The sequence below is a fragment of the Orbicella franksi genome, chromosome 7, assembly GCF_964199315.1.
Source record: "Orbicella franksi chromosome 7, jaOrbFran1.1, whole genome shotgun sequence".
NCBI classification, from domain to species: domain Eukaryota; kingdom Metazoa; phylum Cnidaria; class Anthozoa; order Scleractinia; family Merulinidae; genus Orbicella; species Orbicella franksi.
This window is the reverse complement of record NC_138151.1, coordinates 10397118-10421824: the sequence shown is the minus strand read 5'-3', so window position 1 is coordinate 10421824 and position 24707 is coordinate 10397118. Positions and strand designations below refer to the sequence as shown.

Sequence of the window (24707 nt, the reverse complement as noted above, 5' to 3'; positions counted from 1 at the left end):
TTTAGTGCGCTGACACTTTTTTACTTAGGGTGATGATAATTTTGAAATACTCACCAAGAACGCTCCTGACACAATGTTCTGTGATTCCTCGACTCACTACGTTCAACTTATATAGAAATTCAGTTCCAAACCAAAGCTAAATATATTGGTTTATCAGGAACATCATTTTCCGGAAAAAATTAGTATATTGCATTAGTAATTTATGTCCAAAATTACTCTTACTTAAGATGAATGATAATCTTTTATTAAATCACTGAAACATTTGTCAATGATTTATTTGAAGTGGAAATTAGAACAAATGGGCTGGAAATTCCAAGTAGTCCATTGTTTGCATTTGAAGGGTCGCTGCATCCTTCAAGTAATGGCAACTTCCTACAGCGTCAACAATACTTGTCACTTTGAACTAAGTGTGTAAATGAAAAGTAGCAGACAATTTGCATTTAAAAATTCTCCAAAGATTTTTTGAAAAATTGCTCTTTTCTGTAAAACTTTGTGTTTGGCGAATTGCACATTTACAGAGTGTGCGGAATTCAAACTTCTTTTACAATAGCGGCATACGTGTATGCCATAGTTTTCGGCCAGTGGTAATAATTTAGCCTTTTAATCTTTTTACTACATTAAGAATTATTTTATTACACCATTCAATTCTTTAATTATCTTCATTTAATTAATTGCGCTACTAATACTTCTAGCTCAGGTAACCGATCGGCTGCGATAACGAATTATGTTGTTTTCGTGGAATTCGGCCTCTTCGATTAGTCTGTCGAGTTTTAGTTTTTTGTTGTTAAATTTGCTACGTTTTTCAAGTACACTGTTGTATTTTTTCAAATAATATGGATTGTAAAGCCCCCGGTTACGGCCTGGTCTGTATCACTTTTTTTTGACCTTATTACTTCGATATATAAGGATCCAATTGGGTTTCTTAAGATTGGGTGATTTAAGAAAAAAGCCACACTATCATTGCACCTTTCTACTTAATCAAGTTGCAATCTTAAGTTGTTGTTGTTTTTTTTATTAGTTAGACGACAATTTTGGCAGAGACAACGTTCTGGACAGTTAATAGTAATCATTCGCACCGATGCAGCACGTGCACCAGGTGTCATCACTTTTCCAAAGTTCCGTGGCACTGTATAAATAATTAAAGTAAGACAACACTATGTGGTAACAGTCTATTTATACATTCAGCTCTGTGTAATAATTTCAAAATCTTTTTCTAGACTGTATCTAACTTTTTCAGAACTACTCATTAACCGAGAGTGAGGTCTTTACAACAATACGGGAAGGCTAAGGCTTGAGACTCTTTCGGTAAAAACGGAACGTTCGAAGTTAATAAATAATCTATTACAGGGCTTCTTTTTCTCGTTACGTTGACGAAAGTAGTTCGTCAGGGTAATTTCCTCAGAGTGTTCCTCGTCACTCGTATTTTTCAGCTGCTACATTTTCCCTAAAAGAAACAATGTTTTTCTTTTCTCTTTTTATTTAATAGCTTTTGCTTTGGCTTTTTGCAGTCCCGTAATCGACCTGTGGTCATTACGGGAGAATAATGGCCCAGAATAAGCCAATTGCAGCGTGCGTCATATCAGCTACAAACACAAGCCATATAATGAATCGGTTCTTTATCCAATCTTCTGTTATCGAAATAAAAGTTACACCGCTCAATTGATTTTTCGTGGACTCAAGTTTGGCATAATATATTGCAAGGGCATGGAAACCATACAATAAAATCACGAAAGAAGGAACTGGAGTTTTTCACGAGCCCACTTTGCTATAGCAAAGCTTATGATATCTCGCATTATAATTTTCGGGTAGTGTTCCATAGAAACGCGAAGTTCCGAGTACTTTTGATGCTAACAAACTTAAGAGGCTGTCTCCGTAAAAGCCAACCACTGATTTTACTTCGAAAATTCGATTTTTCTCATAAGCTGGGATTTCGAAGCCCTTACCTGATCAATCACTAAAATGAGTTTTATTTGATGAAAAATTCTAATTAAATTTTTCTAGGATTGATTGAAGTTCGGTCCGCTCGACACAAGTTGCATGCCTGCCGAAACTGGAAAAATAGCACATATTGCCGGCGCTCTAAAAAAACTAATATTCGCTCAAAAGTCCCAGTTCTTTTTTTTGAACTAGAGATATATCATAGCAGTTTGTTTAGCCATATTGCAATTATAATTCAATGTTGTTCCTTCAACGGTTAAAAGAAGATTTTCTTCCCGTTAAATCGAGTTTTGAACCAAACGCAAAAATAGCTCTCCTTTGAAGGCACGTTTTAAAAATGTGGCACCTGTTTAAAACTGCTGAACTACATGAATAGAAAGTATAAATGTCCCTTAATTTAAAACAATAATAAAATTTGTCTGCCCACGAGGTTTTCAAAACTAACTACCGCTTAAAGTTCAGGAAATTTTGAAAATACTCCAGCGAGTAACTAACACACGCGCCTTCGTAAAGTGCTCCGATAAATTCACGTAAATCTCTCATCTGGCTTCAAGATTAAAGTTTTGGTACTTTGTAGCGATCCTTGAAACCTAGGTAGCATGAAAACTGCCAGCTTTTCCTCCCAGCCGTAGGTTTGTATATAAAGTACATTTATACGTTCTTCTCTGTGTCGAGCTTGGCGGTCACATACTTTGATGTTCTTTTGTATTACTGACCATTAATTGTTTTCCTCGAAGCCGGTTTAATCATGTAGAGTCCTCTTGAAAGGTTTGTGTCCACAACAGTTGCTTAGTTCCCAATCTTCCCGTGAGTATAACAATGATGTGATATTCACGGGAAGACTGGGAACTAAAAACACCTGTTGTAAACCCAAAATGGCCGTGGCGTTTATCAATCCTTCCTTGGCTTCCCGGGTCACCGTTTTTTTTTCTTTTTGTCACTTATCCATCGAACGACTGGACGAACCTATATCTGAAATTCGGACTCAAATGGTTTGGTTTTCTTTTTGCTGAGATTTATTTCAATTTTCGATTTCCTTCGAATAAAATAATCGACTTGGGACATTGCGTACAGTAGGTTAATTCTTCACTAGTTATTTAAAAAAAAAAATCGTATTTTTAGAAAATTAGGGTATTAAAAGCCATTTCCGTGTTATCTTTAGCTCCTTTCTCAAAGCATGCCGGTGCGCTTCCTTTCGTATGAAAATGAGATTTCATTCACATGCAAATTAAATTCATTTTCATATGGATGGTTGTGCACCAGGCCTCGCTTTGATACAGAGGCTTAATTAAGGCAACTCGGAAATGGGCTACTGTCATTTACATTAAGTCTGTTTTAAGTTTGTGCTAAGGTCCATTCGGTTTTTACTACAGACAAGTTAAAATTAATTGTGTCAGTCGGACAGTTCGAAGCTTACTACTTCATTTTTTTCTTGTTTCGTTTTCGAGTTCGAGCCGGAAACAAAACTGAGCTGCATCGAAACATTTTTTATTCGAATAATACTGGAAAAAAAAAAAAACAAAAAAAAACAAAGAGTAATAATGGCAGTTGTCGAAGAGAACTGGCAGACGAAGTGTTCAGCTATCGCACAGAGAACTACGTTTATTTTCAACACGGAGTTACTGAGCGATGTGAAATTTCTTGTTCCAACGTCGACTGGCGAAAGAAATAGCAAGAAGGTGATCCCAGCTCGCAAGTTTGTGCTTGCAATCAGCAGTCCTGTGTTGTATGCCATGTTCTATGGTCAAATGGCAGAGACCAAAACCTCTATTGAACTGCCTGACTGTGAGTACGAGAGTCTTTTGGAGATGTTTCGCTATTTGTATAGCGACAAAGTGAATTTGAGCGGAAGTAATGTGATGCAAGTGCTGTACTTAGCAACCAAATATATGGTCCCTGCACTCGCTGAGAAATGTACCGAATATCTTCGGCGCAGTTTGAAAGCATCAAATGTATTTTGCATTCTGCCGCACGCTCAGAAATTTGAGAATAAAGATTTGGAAGATCGATGCTGGGAAGTAATTGAGAAACAGACAGAAGAAGCTGTGACGTCAGATGAGTTTGTTACAGTTGAGCAATCACTAGTGGAGACAATTGTGATGAGAGAAGAGTTGAACGTGAAGGAAGTGGAACTGTTTAAAGCTGTTGATCGCTGGGCCACAGAACAGAGTAAAAGGCAAGGGATAACTCCTGACGGTGAGTCGAAAAGACGAATAATTGGAGAGGAGATTGTGAAAGCGATAAGATATCCATTGATGTTAGAGAAGGAGTTTGCGTCAGTTGTAATTGAGTCTGAAATTCTTACTTTGGAAGAGGCTGGTGACATGATGAAACACTTCAAGGAACTCCCAACATCTTCTTTACCATTCATTCAGGCCCCAAGGATTCCAAGGATAGATACTTCTCTTATCCATGGATGTCAAAGATTTCGAGCTTTTAAGCCGCCGGATCAATTTCGTTGGAGATCGGCGTACGGTGGGTCACCTGACTGTATTAATTTTACTGTCAATAAACAAATCTTGTTACATGGAGTTCAGCATTTTGGTTCTATAGGTGGAAGCTACGCGGTTTCTACAGAAGTTAAAGATACCACAGATGGTTGTTCTGTCGTGAAACAATCGGGCTTGTACGCTGCAGAAAAAGACAAGGATTTTTCTTATTATTGCTTTTCTGTACAGTTTGAACGACCAGTTTCTTTGGTGGAAGACAAGAAGTTACAAGTTAGAATCGCCTATTAATGGTCCCCCGTCATGTAAAGGATTAGAAGGCCAAAGATGTGTTAAGTCCCATGGAGTACTTTTTACCTTCCGTTCTTCGACGTGTGCCAACAATAGAACCAGTAAAAACGTCGGCCAGTTTCCTGTGCTGTTTTGGTCATCAAGACGTTGAAACTTAACTACTTAGTACGTTATTTTCGCTTTAAAGGTCTTTCTTTATAACCCCGAGGCTATGCTAAGTTTGAGTCAAACTTCGGTAAACTATTGAAATCACGAGTTCACTGCACGTATGCCTCACTGTAAAGTTACCGAATACTGCTATCAAAGAGGACTGGAACCCTGGAATATAAAAACGTAAAGGCGTTATAAATTACATTATGCTGTAATATTATTTTCTGCGGCTTAGTAACTTCTGAGATGCCGTTGCTTGGACCTTTTAGCGAGTTTCCAGCATACAATTGTTTGAAGAAAAATTGTCCTACAGACCCCCGTGACGGGGGTGCTCGTCCCTCCCCCCGGGATGCGACCGCCAACGAAGCCGAAAGAAATGATAGGTAGTGGTAGTTGTACGTTGCTTGATAGAAGCCCATGGTGCTTAGTAACATGGATAGAAAATTGCTGGAAATTATTTCCTCTACTCAAAATACTTTGCTAGAGACAGTTTCGCCTTTGAGGGCGAAAAAGCTTCCTTGGGGGAAAATGTGCGCATATCTGTAGTAGACTTTGAGGTGGGAGGTTATCTACTCGATCTTCAGTGAAATAACTTACGTGTAACTTATTTCATATTGGCTATCAAGATATAGTATTTCTGTGGTAAAAAGGTCAATATACCCAAGCAAGTAACATATTAAAAATCACTGGCCTGAGATCTCGATGCTTGGACCTTTTGGTCAGGAGCACAACATGAAACAAAACGCAATGAAAACGCAATGTGTAAGGTAACAGTAACTTCGTCTCGTTTGTGCTCGATTTCGAAATTGTGAGTTGTAAGACAATTTCAATATATCGAACTTTTAATGGCAAATAATAAGGGAAATGGCGTCACTCCGTTGGTCTACAATAGCACGGGCCGTGGTAAAATGAGATCGATTGTCTTCTCCAAAATTGATCCTGTAGAGGAAAATATTCTCTGTCCTGTGCTGAAAAATTAGAGGTGCAAACCAGTTTAAAATTACCTGCAGGTATTGCGAGAAAGAGAGTGAGGGGTAAATCATTATTTACAGCCTGTAAAATGGACCCACTGACTTATGCCCATGATTGCAGTCTACAAAATCTTGATGGAAGTGTCCTGACCGATTGCTATGACAAGGCCTCGCTGTAGTCCAGATTCAATAGTTCGTGTCTCGAAGATACGTGTTCTACGGTCAAATGGTTTTTCTCAACACTGTACTAGTGAAGATCACTTTTCCTTGAATCTAAGCATTGGCTCTCCTGGAATTAAAAATCAAGATTCTGATTTGCAAAAACAACAACAATGAGGATATTGCGCGTTGTTCACATCGTTCTTACCTAAGGTATCCGAATCGAATTTAGTCGAAGAACGAATCAGTCAATTCTGTCCACTGAGGAAAGGTGCAACGATGTTAACCCTCTGTGAAGCACCAACCAACCTGTGAGACAAGGCCAGACCACAACACCGGGAACTCTGTGCCCTGCCTTTGCAATACGTGTGCTAACCATGAAAAGATGCAGGAGACAGACACTGGTTTATACTCCTGATCCGAGAAGACTTGAACATCTAACCATTTGCAGATGAAATTACAAAGGTAGCACATTCTCCTCTGTTATGTGAGGACAATGAGTGTTGGTCCGGTCTGCGGCTCGAACCCTCGACCTCCAGCCCAGCAGTGTGGCGCTCTACCAACTGAGCTAACCAGGCGTGGGATACCACGTTCTATTGGACACCACGTTTGATAAGACAGCAAGAGCTAAACGTCCTGCAGCGAGTAGCTCGCAAGCAGACTGCCGTGTTTTGGGCCGGGAACGAGAGCGAGACACATGTCACTCGAGCCGGCCCGCGAATTGCGCCGGCGAATCTAGGTTCTAAGCCCCCCCCTCCCCTACCCCTCCCACGTCGTTCATAAACTCGCTCGCGCACCAAGCGAAAAGTCAGAGCAGCAGCGCTTGAGTGAGAAACTCAAACACTATAGCCTGCTTGCAGGCTATGCAGCTACCGATGTTAAAATCTGTATAAAAGTCACTATCGCAGCAAAAGTCATCAATTCAGTTCCTTTTTTTTTCAGTCCTACTTGCTTAAACAGGACAAAGTAAGTCTAAAAACACGAAAAGGAACTCGAGACCCCGTAGTATATTTAAATCTAGTTACCAGAGCTCCATTATTTTGTGTGTTTTTACCGACTTTTAGTTACATAGGTCGCACACGTTTTCCCACAAAGGGAAATCGGCCAGTCTACTGAACTCTACCGTAGCATTTTCATTCAGCTATATAAGGCAACGAAATGTTACAAAAAAAAAAAAATGATCGGAAAGTAAAAACTAAATACATGTGTAGAACTTGAATCAATCTGAAAACTATCAGGATAAATCAAATAATTTCTACGTCGCGAGAAATAATATTTAAATGTGTAATTAAAGGTGGTCGAAAAAAGAAGGAGGAACTTCATACAGTTATTCCCGGGTTTTGTGGCGATAACAAACAATTGAAAAGTGTAAGTCATTTAAAAAAAAAAAAAAACAGCTGCCGTTGTGCCTTGACTTGCATTCACTCTAAAAAACGAGTTTCAGGTCAAAGAACAATGACGTTACGGACATATGGACGAACTAACCAAACTAACCGAATTAGCCAAAGCTGGAGGTTGGAGGTGAATGGGTATGCCCAATTTTTAAAGGTCTTGGTCTTCAGCTTCGGCCCTGACTCAGTCCGATACGTCAACGTCACGCAGTTGTGTGACATTGCTAGAGCACGCAGCCGGAAACAACTTGTTATTAACTCAGCAATATAACATATAGACATTTCTCTTGTTTCGCTGTCGAGTTCACGAAGCAAAAACAACTGTACCTCGAAACATTGTTGTATCGAATAATACTGCGAACAAGCCAGAGAGCAACAATGGCAGTTGTTCAAGAGAACTGGCAAACGAAGTGTTCAGCTATCGCAGAGAGAACTACGTTTATTTTCAACACGGAGTTACTGAGCGATGTGAAATTTCTTGTTCCAACGTCGACTGGCGAAAGAAATAGCAAGAAGGTGATCCCAGCTCACAAGTTTGTGCTTGCAATCAGCAGTCCTGTGTTCTATGCCATGTTCTATGGTCAAATGGCAGAGACTAAAAACTCTATTGAACTGCCTGACTGTGAGTACGAGAGTCTTTTGGAGATGTTTCGCTATTTGTACAGCGACAAAGTGAATCTGAGCGGAAGTAATGTGATGCAAGTGCTGTACCTAGCGAACAAATACATGCTGCCTTCACTCGCTGAGAAATGTGCCGAATATCTTCGACGCAATTTGAAAGCATCAAATGTGTTTTTTATTCTGCCGCACGCTCAGAAATTTGAGGATAAAGATTTGAAAGATCGATGCTGGAAAGTGATTGAGAAACAGACAGAAGAAGCTGTTAAGTCAGATGAATTTGTTACAGTTGAGCGATCGCTAGTCGAGACAGTTGTGAAGAGAGAAGGGTTGAACGTGAAGGAAGTGGAACTATTTAAAGCTGTTGATCGCTGGGCCACAGAACAAAGTAAAAGACAAGGGATAACTCCTGACGGCGAATCGAAGAGACGAATTCTTGGAGAGAAGATTGTGAAAGAGATCAGATTTCCATTGATGTCACAGCATGAGTTTGCCTCAGTTGTAATCGATTCTCGTATTCTTACTTTGGAAGAGGTTGGTGACTTGGTGAAACACTACAATGGTGTCTTAACATCTTCTTTGCCATTTGTACAAGCCCCAAGGAAGGATTATTCAACTTTGCATCTGTGTCAAAGATTTCAAGCCTTTAGTGCTGGTTGGTCATACGGTAGATCGCCTCACTGTCTTAATTTTTCCGTCAACAAGCCAATCATGCTACGTGGAGTTCAGCATTTTGGATCTGTGGGTGGTAACTACACGGTTTCCACAGAAGTTAAAGATACTACAGATGACTCTTCTCTGGTAAAACAATCAGGATCGTACGCTTCAGAAAAAGACAAGACTTGTTCTTATTATGGTTTTTCTGTACTGTTCGATCGACCTGTTTTCTTGGTAGAAAACAAGGAGTACAAGTTAGAGTCGTTTATCAAGGGTCCCATGTCATGGTATGGAACAAAAGGACAAACATCTGCTGAGTGTCAAGGAGTGGTATTCACCTTTCGTACTTCACCGGGTGTCACTATTGGAACCCACGAAAGAGCAGGTCAGTTTCCTGTGCTGTTTTGGTCAGCAAAACGTTGAAGTATTATTAAGTACATAATTTCGATTGTTGGGTCTTTGTTTATGATTCTAGAACGAAGCAAATGTAATTTTAAGTGAAATTTCTGTAGATTACCAAGGGCACATAATTGTTATTACATATATGCTTCACTGAAAGAAAACTGAATAGTGCTATCAAAGACGACTGGGACTGGAACTAGAATACAGAAGGGTAAAGGGTGCACAGATATGACAACATGCAGGTATTATGGGAAGCTGTAGTTTTTCGTAAGTTGACTGAAGCACATTGTGTTTTACCACGGTTCAAGCACGTATACAAGAAAGGGTAAATTTAACAAATTGACGTCAGTTTTTCATGCATCTGTCCTGTTATTGATAATGAATTTCGTCATAACATTGTCAAAGTAGCTGTGGATGATCCGCAGACTACTTTGACAATGTTATGACGAAATTCATTGTCAATAACAGGGCAGACGTATGAAAAACTGACGTCAATTTGTTTTTTACGATAACAGATTGTCAAATTGCCCGCTCTCGCTCGTTGACGCATCGCATAAATTATAAATTCATGTTTCTGTCCGCATATTGACGATGAAAATTAGCCAATAAGCGCGCGAGAATTTCTGCAGTTATCGTAAAAATATGTACAGTGGAACCCCGTTAATACGACCACCTTCGGGCCATGGAAAATTGGTCGTATTAACGGGATGGTGGTATCAAAGGGGTTCTTTAAATAGGAAAATGACTGACTGAGCTTTTTTTCGGGCCAGAATAAAGTGGCCGTAATAACGAGTTGGTCGTATTAACGGGGTGGTCGTAAGGCGGGATTTCACTGAATTCACGGTTTATCTTTCTTTTCGCCGAAACACCGTGAACTTTGATCAAGTAGAGGTAAATTCGGCTGGTTCCAGCGCCTTTCGATATTGTCGCGTATGCTTATTCGCAGCCTTTTTCGAAACAGCTATATATATTATGTAACTAGCATAGCAAAATCAATAACTGCAATTTTAAATGAGGTTAAGTGTACTAAGGAGTGAATAAAGATGTTAAAAATGCTCTAGTGCTGAAAGAGGGCAAATTGTTGTTGTATTTTGCGGTTAGGTGCACCAAACAGTGAATAATTAACGGGAAGTTTAAATGCTTTTCCAGTTGAGTTTTACATTAGCTACAAAAAACAAGCTAGCATCAGTCTCTATTTACTGTATAGTGTTGTAATATTGCTGTATGGAATAAATCAATTTTTCAGTTGTTGATAAATAATGGAAGTTAAGTTTTTTTTTTGTTGTTATTATTTTTTTTGGAACCTTTGGAACTGGTCTTGCAATTGTGAAGTAACTTAGAAAAAGAACATATTTTCAGCAGGATTGAACCCACCTTTGGTGATCCCGCACTAAAAAAAATATGATTTCGTGGTTTGCAATTTGTTTTAGGCTGAAAAGTTCAAATTTTTCAGAATGTTTTGGGACTATATATATTAATTGTAAACTAACTTCTGCTTGGATTTAAAGATGAAGTACTATCTCACTTTTTTGGAACATTTCCATGTTAAGTGTAAATACCGCATTGGGGAATAACCTCTTATTAACAAAATACGGTCAATGTACCCCCAACCAAAAGCAATGGCACAAATAACATGAAATAGCCAATCAAAATCAAAGCAGAGCTTTATTTGCAGACAGGATTGCCATGCATAATCGTCTACTCGTGTCAAATGATAGTAATCGAGAGACAGGCGTTGAAATTAGCATCGGATCGCTTTCTACTTCAAAAATATGATTCAAAAGTACGATCAATTAAACGTTATCATTTATTTACGTTACTACACTGAGGGCTGCACTCATTTGATCGAAACATTGGTCAGTATCAATTAACAAATTGACGTCAGTTTTTTGTACGTTTGTTGTCTTATTGATGATAAATTGCGTCATAACATTGTCAAAGTGCCTGCGAGTGGTTCCGCAGTAAACTTTATTTGATAATGTTATGACGCAATTTATCATCAATAAGAGGTCAGACGCGTAAGAAACTGACGTCAATTTGTTTTTTACAATAACAAGATCCAAAAATGGTCAAATGTCGGGAATAAATGAGGGGAAAAGACGCCATAAAATTACCGTAAACAAAGGTAAGTGAATTTTATTCAAAATGACGCGAACATTGTCAATAGCTTTAGTTCTCGCTTTTTGATTGGCTACGTAAAAAAGTCAATAAAATCTCATTGGTTAAAAAGTTGACAGTTTGACAGCTGAAAGTTGAACTTAAAGCTTGCATAAATTAAAATTTTATCCGTTTGTACTCTTATTGACGATAAAAATGAGCCAGTCAGCGCGCGGGAAATTAGACAGTTATTGTAAACATGGAAATTGCGAAGAAGTTGAAAATTAGACGGTGGTTGTTGTTGAAGTAAACAATCACATTCAACTTTAACAACGAGCTATTGAGCGTTTTGAAAATTTTTGATAATAAAGTTCTACTTCTCTCTCTCGATTAAGTGACTGGTGTATATAACTAGGTCACCGGAGTCTCAATCAATAAAATCTACCCCTTTCTTAAGTGGGTAGTGGCCGGTCGTGCGGGCTTGCTGGTGAAATGTGTTGCTGCGATGGTGGATGGCGAAAGTTAAAAACGAGGTGACGACTTCATGGCTTGAAAAGGAAACGGCTGTAGTGTGGGCAAGAGGCACGTCCCAGTCGAGAGACAAGACTCGGATCAAGACTTTTCCGTAGGATGCTTCTCCCTCATTGCAACAGAGAGCGCCTCTTGGAGACGAGGCTGCCTAGCATACTGCTAGGATTCGTTCATCCACTGGTATTAGCTGATTAATCTTAGTCGTATACCGGAGAGTTTGTCATATTTGAACCTATTGAATTGTAGCGGAGCTTCAATGGGTAAGCAAAATTGGTAACCCATCAAGCCGAGAAAATTTGGTTATGACGTGAGCGTACGAGCGAGCGAGCGAACGCCCTCCGTACAGACTCTGGGGGAGGGGGAGGGGCGTCTCGCGGTAGCCCTCACGGGGAAGCTAGGGAATGCCATCTGTTCTGGGCGGGATTTTTCAGAAAAGTCAGGGGAAAAAAAAAAAACTTATTTCTATTTGTTATGTTAACAAACGATCGGAGGGGTTGATCTAACGTTTTCAAGATAGGGTTTAACTGAAGTAGAACGTGAAAGAGAACGGCAGAGAGCAAGGATTGACAGCCAAAGAAGTGGCGAAGAAGATCGCGAAAGAGCGGGCCAGGGCTAGAAAGGAGGCGAGGTAGTACTGATCAGTCCTGTGAATTAGATCGAGTTAGGGCTAGAGAAAGGATATGAAATAATACCGAACAATGCCGTGAGGCAGAGCGAACGACGGCTATAGAAAAGAGCTGGAATACCCGAAAAACTTACTCAGAAGACTACACAACTTCGCGCGTCGAGATGTGCAGCCGTGCAAGAAGTCACATGATTTCATCAGGTGATCAACAAGAGAAATCAAACGTGTTTCTTGTGTTTAGAGGAAAAAACACAGCGGGAAAAGAGTAGTTGATTCGTTGATCTATCGAAAAGATTAGGTCAGTTCAGTCTTCGGAACTTTTGCTGGAAGTTTCTGCCTATAGGATTCAAACTGAAGTGAACTGCCAAATTGTGGTAAGCGACTGTTTTACATAGAAACTTTCGCGTTTTCCATAAAAATTATGTAGTTGCTTCGGCGAGATAAGCTTAGAAGTTAAGCTTATATTTTCAATAGGAGTTTTAAAGTCTCCCTGATTATCTGATTTGGAACCATACTGGGAGAAATTTGATAAATTTCAAACAATAAGACTAGAGTCGTTGTTGAATATAAAGTTGCATAGTGTAAACAAACAAGCTTAGTTTTCTGTTGTTTTTCGCCGTATACCGATAACCTCACGTCTAAAAGTAATAGAACTGTATTTGTAAATACTGCCAGCCGAGTTTTGAAGTTTTCTTTGTTTTAGTAAGGACAGCCGCTTTGTAGATTGCTATAATTTCTTCTTCTGTTTACCTTGGAAAGAAGGAAAACCATCGATTTGCTACCCTTGACAGCTTTTGACGCTCGTATGTTGTCATGCATACTGCGTTTACAAATTATGGAGACTTCCTCGTTTTGTTTGGTTAATTTATTGGGTTTAGTGAAATGTTTGGCTGAATTTCTTTTAAGGTTATTGGTAAAAGCCTGGTTAAGCCACGGCCGAAAAAAGGACTGCAAAGCCGTCGGCGAAAGTAATATTCAAATTACGCTTTGGCGCGAATAATTATTAAACTTGAACACCGCAAGTCTTTGAGATTTTGGACGTTTTCTGGCTTCTAAATGCATTTGTTGGCTTTAACTGGAATGATAATAAATCTTAAACGAATTTTCTGTAACATTTCTGGTATCCTTCGTTTGATTCAGGTGTAGTGATACCCATATTGTGTTTATGTAGTTTTCCTCGGTTTTGTTGTTGTTGTTGAAATGTCGAGTGGATGATTAGTATTACACTAGGCTTGCTGGTGCAACAAGTATGGAATATAATTTTCCGAAATAGTAAATCCATACACTCTTCTGAAACGTGGTAAATTGCTAACAGCACCTCCATATTCCCCTTTTGCACATGAACATGAACTATTTTTTCTACATCAATCAGTGACCCTGCATGCAGAGAAAGCTCTACACGGAGACGATTCCATTGGTGCCACTGCATTTGGGGATACACGGTCCCTATTTTTCAATTTTTTGGGGGCTTTTCGTGTTCAACTTTGGTGCATGTAGGATATATTTTTTATCCATTTAGCTGTAATTTTACTGATGTCTTAATTAAACATATCTTGGATTTGGTTGACCAAATGCACATATGCATCAAAACCTCCGAGTGTGTTCAATTGTCTACATGTAGTGAAGGCAAAATATGTGTAGATGGTATAACTTACTTATAGCTTACTGATTAATTTTTGACATAATTTAATTACAAAATTATATATTTGATGGGGTCACCCAGTAGTTAACAGTCCCTGTAGTCCACAATCTTCGTGGAGAAAAAAAAACACATCAATTATTGAAGTTGAATTATAAAATTATTAATGGTAGCCCACATGTAAGTATTCATCCACAAAGTGTTATTTTTACCATTAATGCCAGGGGAGGTTTTTCATTGTGAATGTTGCAATGTTGCAGTGGATCTCATTATATTCCTGTATGCTGTTCTTAATACTGTACAGCTGTCATACCTTTAACCGTATCTTTTTACAGTCACTTTTGGGAAGTGTCTTGAGGCTATGTAGAATTCCAGTATTTTTTAAAAGGTAGACAGTATTAATAGCATATTTTATGAAAAAAAAATGAACTATTGATGGATGTACAGCATGAAGGCAAATAGCAATGCACGATTATGTTACAAAATACATGTACAAATTCATGCCACCACGGAGTCAATTGTAAACATTGTAATATTTAGATTTAGCCAAGCCTAAAAGTGGAGCTCCTGGGCCAGGTTGCTCAAAGCCCGAGTAAGCTAACCCAGGATTTTGATGTGAGTTTTGTAACTTTGAGGGTTTTTTTTCCGTTTATAATGTCTGGCCTTCTGTTTTGAGTTTCAATAATCTCAAACTACATAAAACATACCAGTAAGCAGTGAAAAACATTAGTATACCTTCTGAACAACCCGGCCCTGATCAAGAAGTTAACCTAGCTTGAGCCCACGATCCAATAGAAAACCAGTACTTTGTCAGCGGTCAACTTTTTAAAAAACAGGTGACCTTGATGAGCTCTTAACCTGAGCCTGTGATACATACATACATACATACATACATACATACATACATACATACATATATTTTTGATGAGGCAGGTCTGCGTCTGGCAACCCAGAGGGCTGGTGTGGACCTGCCATAAAATATATACCTAAAAACTAAAATCTAAAATTATTAAAAATACATCGTTAGGATTCAAAAGCTACTAAAAGATAATTTAAAATGACTTAAAATTTACATTTCTATTAAAATTAAGTATAAAAAGAGTATTTTAAAAATATAAAAATGCACTATTCTTAGATTTAATAAGGCACGCCTCTTTCTCGAACTGTATTTGGTCTAATGTTTTTGAGGCTAGTTTAAGTTTTTCTTTAAAAAGCTGAAGAGAAGTAACGTTTCTTATGAATTTTGGGATGGAATTCCACACTATAGGGCCTCTATACCTTATGCTATTTCTTCCGAGTTCACTATGATAACATGCTAGCGAGAAGTCATTCGAGCGCCTTAATTTGTAACTAGTCTCATTTGTGCGGGTTCCAAGTAGGGCCGTAAGCTGCTCCGGTAGAATATCATTATGCACCTGATACATTATCGATGCGAGCCTCCGCTTGTAGATGTAACTCAATGGCTTCCATTTAGCCCTTTTAAGGGCGTCACAATCAGGAGTTCCACTAGGGAGTTTATGGATTAGTTTTGCAGCTTTTATGTGTAAATGCTCTAGGTCATTAAATGAAGACAATGAACAGGATCCCCATACGGCAATGCAGTAGGTTATGCTTGGAACAATGCCTTTGTAATAGATTTCTTCAAGAACACAGGTAGGCAGTCCTTTCATAGACTTTAGGAATTTTAGTTTTCCTCCAAATTTAGAGTGGAGCATTTTAATTTGAGGTTTCCAGTTCAAGTTGTGGTCGATTACAACACCCAAGCAGGTAGATTTGGAGGTGAAATATATGTATGAGTTGCCAAATATCAGTGGTCTCATAGGGCCGACAAATGCGTGTTTGCAGATTAACATTGCTTCCGTCTTGCCAGTGTGAACAGTCAAGCGATTTTGGTCGCACCAGCTTTTAAAATCAATTAATATTCGGTTTAACGCATCCACTATTTCTTCAACCTCCTTCCCAATGTAATACACGGTGGTGTCGTCGGCAAACATATGAATAAATCCGGTTGCGGACGAGTTGGGTAAATCATTTGCATAAATTGCAAAAAGTCTAGGACCTAGGAGGGAACCTTGAGGGACCCCAATATTGACTGGTCGCAGCCCAGATCTTACTCCATTTACAGTGGCAAATTGGCATCTATTTGAGAGGTAACTTACGATCCACTCGTGGAAACCACCTGATATTCCTGCAGCTGATAATTTGAGTTGAAGGATGTTGTGGTCGACAGTGTCAAAAGCTTTTTTGAAATCAATAAATAGTACTCCGACTTTGTGGCCAGTATCAATTGCCCTTTTCCATGTTTCAGTGAGATAGACGAGTAATGATTCAGTGGAGATTCCTTTCTTGAACCCCCATTGGTTTGAGTGGACAAGGCTATGCATCTCGAGATGATTGTCTAGAGAGTCGCAAACAATACTCTCTAAGATTTTGCTGTTTAAATTTAGCATTGTCAGAGGTCTATAGTTCGCACAATCTGACTTGGACCCCTTCTTGAAAACTGGGATTACTTCTCCAATTTTCCAGTTACTCGGGTGGAGGCCGCGTTGAATACTGTTCTTAAATATACTGAAGAGACCTTCAAAGAGGGTGTCGCCTGCCTCCGCCATTTCACGTGACGTTATTTTGTCAGGACCCCCTGTTTTTTGTTTTATCCGAGAGAGTTTCAGCTTAACTTGTTTTTCGGACAGGCCAATTTGGTTTATGGTGGGTGTTATACGATAAATGGTCTCCAATGGCTGAGCAGTCATGGCATCGTGGTCAAACTTTTCAGCAAGCTGAGTTCCAATGCTTGCAAAGTAATCATTCATAGCTTCGGCCTTGTCGAAATCGTTTGTTAGGATGTTATTATCCCTGTCATAGACTGGTGGAATTGGTTTTCTCGTGCCGATGCCTTGTGCATTCTTTACCACTTGCCAGAATTTCTTGCTATTGTCGGTGTCAGCAAATTGTTCCCTCCAGTATGAAATTTTCGCATTATGGATCAATTTCTTTACACGGTTCCTAGCGGCTTTATACGAGCTCCAGGTTGTTGGATCTTTGTTAACTTTAAAGAGCTTTAGCAGCCGGTAACGGTTGTTTTGTTCTTTCTTTATCTCGTTAGTTATCCACGGCAATTTGTTTTCTCTCTTTCTGACTTTCCTGGTTGAGATGTGGTTAGACGCGATTTCCTGGTAGATGTGTTGCCATGCCCATACTTGATCCTCTAGGTCATCAAAAATCTCGCATACACTCCAAGGGGCACATTCGATGTCGTTTCTAAATTTTTGCTGGTCGAATTTCTTGTAGTTGTTTACGGTTTTCGATACCAATGGATTTTTCTTCTTTCTCATTCGCAAATTTGCATAGACAAAACTGTGATCAGATATTCCCAGGTGGGCGACTCCAGCTGTTGTGATGCTCTCCGCATGGCTAACAATTATCAGGTCGATTAATGTTTGTGCTTTGTCAGATATTCTGGTCGGTTCTTTTATGACACATTTTAAGCCATAAGTGTTTAATATGCGCGTTAGGCGCCTACCGAGGTGAGATTCGACACCTTCTTGCCTTTTTAGAGACAAATCAGAATTTAAATCGCCCATGATTACTATGTTTTTTCGCGTAGACCAAACCTCCTCTAACATGACATTAAACGTATCATAGAAGGAGAGATCAAGCGGTGGTCTGTACACACAAGCAAATAGCCATGATTGCGATTGGCTTCGTACATTTATCCAAACACCTTCGATGGTATGAGGGACTTGCATTCTAACCTCTTCGTAGGCTGACAAAGAATCTTTGTAGTACATTAAAACACCACCGCCATTTCTATCGCGATCTTTCCGGATTGTGAAGTAACCCTCAATTCCGATTTCATCATCGGTAATGTCGTTCGCCAACTTGGTCTCAGTTACAGCTAGAACGTCCAGGCTAGCGTTTAGCAGTAACATGCGAATCTCGGGCAGTTTTCCCTTAAGGCCGTTAACATTGATGTGGCCTATTTTCAGACCAGGATGATCTGAGAGGCAGTTGTTGATCGATGAGAATACATCGGAAGGTTGGGATTCGGGGCTGCTGGCGCTGAAAGCCGCGGTTTGCCAAGTACACTGTCGACAAATCCAGCTAATTGTGTTCTCTTTGATGCGAATAAAATCACTTGGTTTAACATTTCCACACTTCATATGGTAAACGCACCCACAGTTCGAACACGTTAGCGATCGGTGATTTATTGCTATCGTTCTTACGCATTTCTGGCAGCTCGATTTTGGTAAGGGTCCAGGGTTTGGACAAATGTCTCCACTGATAATTAATCTACGTAGTTGGAATGTAGAATCGGTGTTGGGATAGCGGCTGACCCGGAGACCAAAGTATCTCTTTACTTTAAGTCGCATGAAATCAACATGGCCTCCGCTCGTTAGAGTAAACTTACTTAGCAGTGGGTTGTTTCGTGTTGGTTCTTGTCCTGGAGCTCCTGATATGATCACATTGCGATGACCAGGTACACGAAGATCTCTTCTGAGATTAAAAATACTCGATAAGAGCAACAGAGAAACTAAAAGAACCATGGATAGTTTCAAGGCACGTCCGCCCGCCATTATGCAGTTAGGGTCATAAGGTCCATCACGAAGGTTTGCCTTTCACTACTAGAAGTCATTATATTGTTGTTTGTGGACTGAACTCACGTGAGATTTTCATAATTCTGATTTTACAGGTCTGCTATCATCGCTTGTCAGTAGCGCACTCCACTAGTCAGCAGATACCCTGTTTTGACAGCTGTCAATTGACCATGACATGGATGTCCAATATCATACATGTATGATTAAACTATGGCCGCCATGTTCCACAGCGTCGGCTTTGTTGGGCGCACCTGCCATGATCCACACTGCTAGACATGTTGACCATGAAAAAATAGTTCTATGGTTTTCTATTTGTATGCGTGCATGTGGTCCTTGTGTCTATAGTTATGGGACTCTGCTTGGTGGTGGCCCCTGGGAGCTCTGCTGTAAAGGTGGCTCTGTCATATACTGTTTCACATAAAACGGAAAGAAGCAATAAGTTCATGGTTTAAGGTTACTGTATACCTTGAGAGGTGTTTCGCATCCAAGAGAAGTAATGCTCCCCTTTCACACTGTTCTGTAGCTACCTAAACCCCTATATCAAATTAAAGCTTATAGAGCTGGTTATCAAATGAGACCAAGAATTTTGAAATAAAATGAATTATCCAGTTATCCAGGCCCCCTAAGGGGAGTGTCCAAATCACCTTTAGAAAGCTACAGGTCAATGCAATATTTTTGCTAATTTAATATGTTACTCGGATTCTAGACCCAAAGTGCTTAAACATTACAATATGTCTGCATTTTGCCATATTCAATTTCAGTGACCATAAAAGCTACAGAACAATTTTGAAATAGGATTAAGAAAATATATGAAGTGATTGTACAAAAATCACTCTTGGGAAAAAAAAATTCAAAATAAAATATCCCCTGACATGTTTTTGTTGTTTACATGTCAAATTAGCTACATCGGTTAGATGCAGGCACATGGTAACCCTAAAGACACAGCATTTACAACACAGAGTGATTCTAAACTATATCCTTATTCTAGATCTATACTACACAATTATATCATGGTCACTGAAGACTGCATAACCTTCATGATCTAAAGGCAAGGACAAGATCAGATCTACTGACTTTTTCAAAAAGAGGAAGCTTGGGATTGCATAACCCCAGATATGCAAGTTTGCCAAGATGACTTGACATCCCAATTTGTTTATATTTTGTTTTTGTTTTTTTGACCAGCACATTCAATGCAGACTGAGGACAACAAAAGAAAAGCCACTAACTGGAATGCAAACAGTTTTAAGACCTAAATGGAAGATCAAGACGTCTATAATTATTTGGACCAGGACAATAAACATAAACTGAGAAGAACGTTGAAGCCACTAGATGGAATGCAAACAATTCATAGACACTGCAAAAGTGTTACTCTTTTCTTTTCAGTCCAGACTGAAGTGTCATCATGTTGAAGATCATATATTTCATGAAAAGGTTGCAAGGATCATATTTGAAATAATTTTCCTAATAGGCCTATTGCAATAGTGGATGACATCACCCCAGCAAAGACAGGAAGATCTTCCAGTGTCATTTGTTGATTGCAATTATACAAAGTAAGTAAGAGAGATACCAAGTAAGAGAGACATGCTAATTAAACTTTGACAATCCTACCTGCAAGACAACTCAGAAGACTTGCATGAACTCTTCAGATCACATGAAATACATCAAATGAATGGTTCTTGATCCTTCTCAAACAATACTCAACAATCAATGACACAAGATGCAACATGGTACTGACAAACATGATGCCTGTGCTAACCTTTCATGAAAGCATATACATTGCTGATGAAAACTTTAAATAAGCATAAAAGCAAATGACTTTTAATTAATTAAATTAGGAAAAAAGTAGAAAGAGTTCTAGAGCTGGTATTCTTGGTTTGCACTGTCACACAAAAATTAATTTGAATTGACCATTCAGTGGATAAATTCAAGACATTGTGATATTATAGGAGATAAATAAAGAAGACACCTTTCCAAGTTTTAGCTCTACGGGCTGTGCATCTTGCAGCATCAGATATTTGTTGAAATATTTTGTGCAAATTTACAGAGCCCAGTATGAAACTGCCATGTTGGTGTACCTCCATTGTACACCAACATTGCAGCAGGCAAATGTTGTAAACATCTGGAAGTTACTTTGGATATCTAGGTGGCTGATTAACTGAACAGAACAAGCAAACATCTAAATATTAAGCACTTTTCCTAATACGTTAACTTCTAAAAAGGCTAAAAGCCACGAGATAAGTAAATATTTTTTGACAAATGCTTTCGTAGCTTCATGTTACGCACCACCATAACTCTGAAATTCAAAATGTGCTTGTTTCCAGACAAAGTAAGCTATTAAGGTGAAAAGTTGTTAAAAGATATAAATTTACACCCCTCTTATGCCTGATGAGGATAAAAACTTTAACTGGTGACTCTTTAGTTTTGGATTTTAGAAGATGATCATGTCACGTGCAAATGAAGATTATCCTTGAGGTCAGATTGGGTAAGATTTGAGTCCTAGATTGAATGGTTTTTTTAGCATGAACATCTCAATATTGATTTTATTTCAAACACGTTAGAACCTAGAAGTTCACTAAATAGCTTAATTATTTAAGTACCTGTATTACCTGTAAGGCTGATAAGTTAAGGGAAAACAGCAAGTTCAACTCCTTCTACATGTACATGAGGGAGTTGTTTGACTCAAGAAAATAGCTTTTAGCTTCTGAACTTATTAGCTTGCAAAGAAAGTCATGTCTGATAGCACAAACCCTAGCAGTTCCTTGGGAAATTCTTTGAAGAAATTCAAACTACAGAAGTACTGTGAGAGATTAAATTTTTGGGGGCTAGCAAGAATGACTTTTAGACAAGTACATCATAGTTACAGCTTACTGAGAGGATAGGCCAAAAAATTGGTTTTCATTTCTCCACACCCTGCTTATACTTAGTTATACTTTGCGAGATGGTGCAAACCGTTCCAGCAGAAGTGAAGAGCACTAATTGTATCTTCAAGTTAGATACAAAAATCTCCAACTTTACACAAGGGTACACTTATCTATTAACTTTTGATATTTTTGGGGGAGATATGGTAGAGATTTAGGAACTGAGTAAACAAAGGATATAATGATTAATTATAATGCTGTCTTTCTGCTTAAGGAGGCAATAAGAATGTCACCAAGCACAGGAGACAGTTTTGTTACATGATCAAAATTTCCATTACATTGAAAATGCATGCTCTTTTGTCAATGATCAAATCTACAGGTGGATATACGCAACTTCTCCCACTTCATATGAATGTCCTAAATATAATGGGTGACACCTCAGAATGTCTGAAAAATTAACTACCCTGAAAATTGATGCTTGAAGTACAAACAGCCCTATGCATTTTAAGCTTGCTTGCCAATAGGAGAGGAGTGATGTGAGTAAACAATTGAAAATCTTTTATGTTGTACTTTCTGGTTGTGACTCCTGCAAGTCAAAACTACATAAGACAGAAATACCACTAACAGCTTACTTGTTAGGGGTTCAAGCAAAGTTTCCCAATAATGTATTCTTAAAATGCAGGAAACACTATTTTTTAAAGAAATACTTATTACAGTCAAACTCACAAAACCGTGAACACCTAAAATATGCCTGGAATGTTTATTGTGTAATAACCAATCACAAGTGAGATCTCAAACCACATAAACCACAGAACAAGGATGTATTGCATAGGTCATGGAACTATAAATTCATGTATAGTTTTGGTTTTCGCTTTGTCCCAGGATAAACACTCTGTCTTTATATATTACTGAAAGTCCACATAATTGCTATCCTTTTGTATCAAGAACCACATCCAGTATTTTAATAGTTTGTGGGATTTTGAAAAACAAGAATCCCCCGACGCTTACAGTTACTCAAGTAAAGCGATGGTTAATTTGACACAGCTATAAATAGGGATGAATAAAAATTTAAAATTTTGGTGGTTTCGCTAACTTTGGTATCATCTTTGGTTAAACTAGCAACTCAGTTTGCTCTCCAATAACTGCAAAGGTACCATGCACTTCAATTGTACAATTTTATAACAGTGGTTGGCCTTTTTAGGGACAACACTTTATAGTAAATTGGCCAAAATACAAATAGTCCAAAAACGAAGAACAGTCTAGAAAGTAAATTTAACAAAGCCTGCAATGATTACAGAATGATTAAGCCTTATTATTGTTTTAGTCAAGCAACACATACTTAGTATAAGCTTTTGCTGACAAGGATAGTACAAATCTGGAACGATATTCCCACAACTCTGGTTACCGTTGTACTATCTAGTGAAACCACAACCTGCATGCCTCTTGTATGATTTGTTTGTCAAATAGAACCAATAAATTGTATCCATTTTAGCATTCTGCAAACAGAATATAAATGGACATAAATAAATAAACAAATTAATTATTCAAAATTATTCCATTAAATTACTGTAACTAACATAATAGCCACCTAATTTGTTATAAACTACAACTAGATTCTAACCTGGGACCTACAGAAATTTGATTACCTATGATATTTTGAACTTCACCACCCAACATTTAAGTACATTGTATATGGGAGTAGACTCTTTTTGCTTTATGTTCTAAAGATACTAATTTATGCACTGCATCATTTACTCTGTACTGATGATACTGCTTACAAAATTCCAACAGTTTAGCTGTTCTATATATTTAAATGATTCTGTGGTTATTTTATGAAAGGGCCTGTACGGTCGAATATTCCTTGATGGCCTATGTAATTTAGTACTGCACAAAGATGTTCCGATTTCACTTCCACTTTGCTCGCAATCAAATTGAAAATCGTCAGTGTAAAACGCAGACTGTGGACTGCAAACCGGGGTAAAATGCAGACTGCAGACTACAGACTTCATAAGTACATATCGTTTTATAATAATAGTATCAGGCGCTGGTCTTAAACATGATTATTCAGGCTAATTGCAGTGAAAGACTGTGTTCCGGTCAGCTGAGTCGCGCTCCGGTTAGACTGAATATCACTCCAGTTGGTCTGGATATCACTTAGGTTAGCCTCCAGTTAGCCTGTTTTCGCTTAGGACTCAATGGTCAGTCTACATTTTAGTCTGTAGTTCGCAGTCCGCAGTCTGCGTTTTACACTGACCGAATAAAAAATCTAGTGTAAAATAAGCCTACTTACACTGTAACATTGTAATCAACCCTAAAGCCTACCACTATCAACAATGAAAAATATCAGATGGCTTACCTCTTAATCTTGTCAAGAAAGTACCTATTCTTGTGTCATTTCATGGCGTTCAACTTCGAATTTTTCTGTTGCGGATCTTGTTAGACCTTTCGTGAACACGTTGCTTATGATCTGACATGTTTATAACTGAGCGTTAATTTTTCTGATACCTAATAAAGAGGAAAAATCACTTGAAACCTAAAAACTCGGATCAAAATGGTTAAATCCGACGTGTTTTGCAGGGTTATATACTTGCCACGAGCGGCGAATTAATGTCTTGTTCCCAGTGTTCCTCGGCCCCTCTCGAAAGGGGAAAATCCGCTGAGTGCAGGCGCAGGGCTATGCGAACGGGGACCCAACATGGGACGATTTGTGCAACGAACGTTCGAAGAGATCTAGATAGAAAAAAGTCGTGGGGGAGGGGGAAGGGGTGGCCTCTTAAGTTCCCCTGAAATCTGCCCATGAATTAAGGCTCAATTTTCGTTTTCATTATCACATCACCTAGACTGCGAACAGTCTCTCTCTTCCTCGAAAATCCATGGGGAAGAACGCAAAACAAGTAAGCGCGCGAGCGTGACTCATGACTGTGAGCGTGACGTGCGAGTAACGATGCCGCGAGCCGCTAGTAACGCGGACATCGGAAGACGGCTGCTAGCGGCTCGCGGCATTGCCATTCGTCGCTCGCACGTCACGCTCACAGTCACGCTCGCACGCTTACTTGTTTTGCGTTCTTTCCCACGGTTTTCGGTATAGTATGCGTGGGGCCGCACACACGAGGAAAATACAGAAAACCCTTTCTCTGTTCTTCTCACACGTTGATTTATTTGGTGTATACAATTCAGCCCAATAGCCCTTTAAGTTTAATGCTTAACTTTTTTTATTTGCATTACAACATAATCCAACGCGGATGCCATGCAAGTTGGATTATAAACAATTTATTGGCTGAGGTTTTTGTGATATCCGGAATAATCAAGGTGGAGGTAAGTGAAGCTGATAACACTAA

At 38.9% G+C, this 24707-nt stretch overlaps 1 protein-coding gene and 1 pseudogene across 1 annotated transcript; both read left to right on the top strand.

Annotated features, from left to right (window-relative positions):
* Positions 1-3479: 3479 nt before the first annotated feature.
* LOC145492870 (BTB/POZ domain-containing protein 6-like) lies at positions 3480-5252 on the top strand (annotated as a pseudogene).
* Positions 5253-7524: 2272 nt separating this feature from the next.
* Positions 7525-10419, top strand: LOC145492010 (BTB/POZ domain-containing protein 6-like). The gene has a single exon (XM_081471324.1). It carries the CDS (start codon positions 7726-7728, stop codon positions 9043-9045), a length of 1320 nt encoding a protein of 439 aa, XP_081327450.1. The 5' UTR covers positions 7525-7725; the 3' UTR covers positions 9046-10419.
* The last annotated feature ends 14288 nt before the right edge of the window (positions 10420-24707 follow it).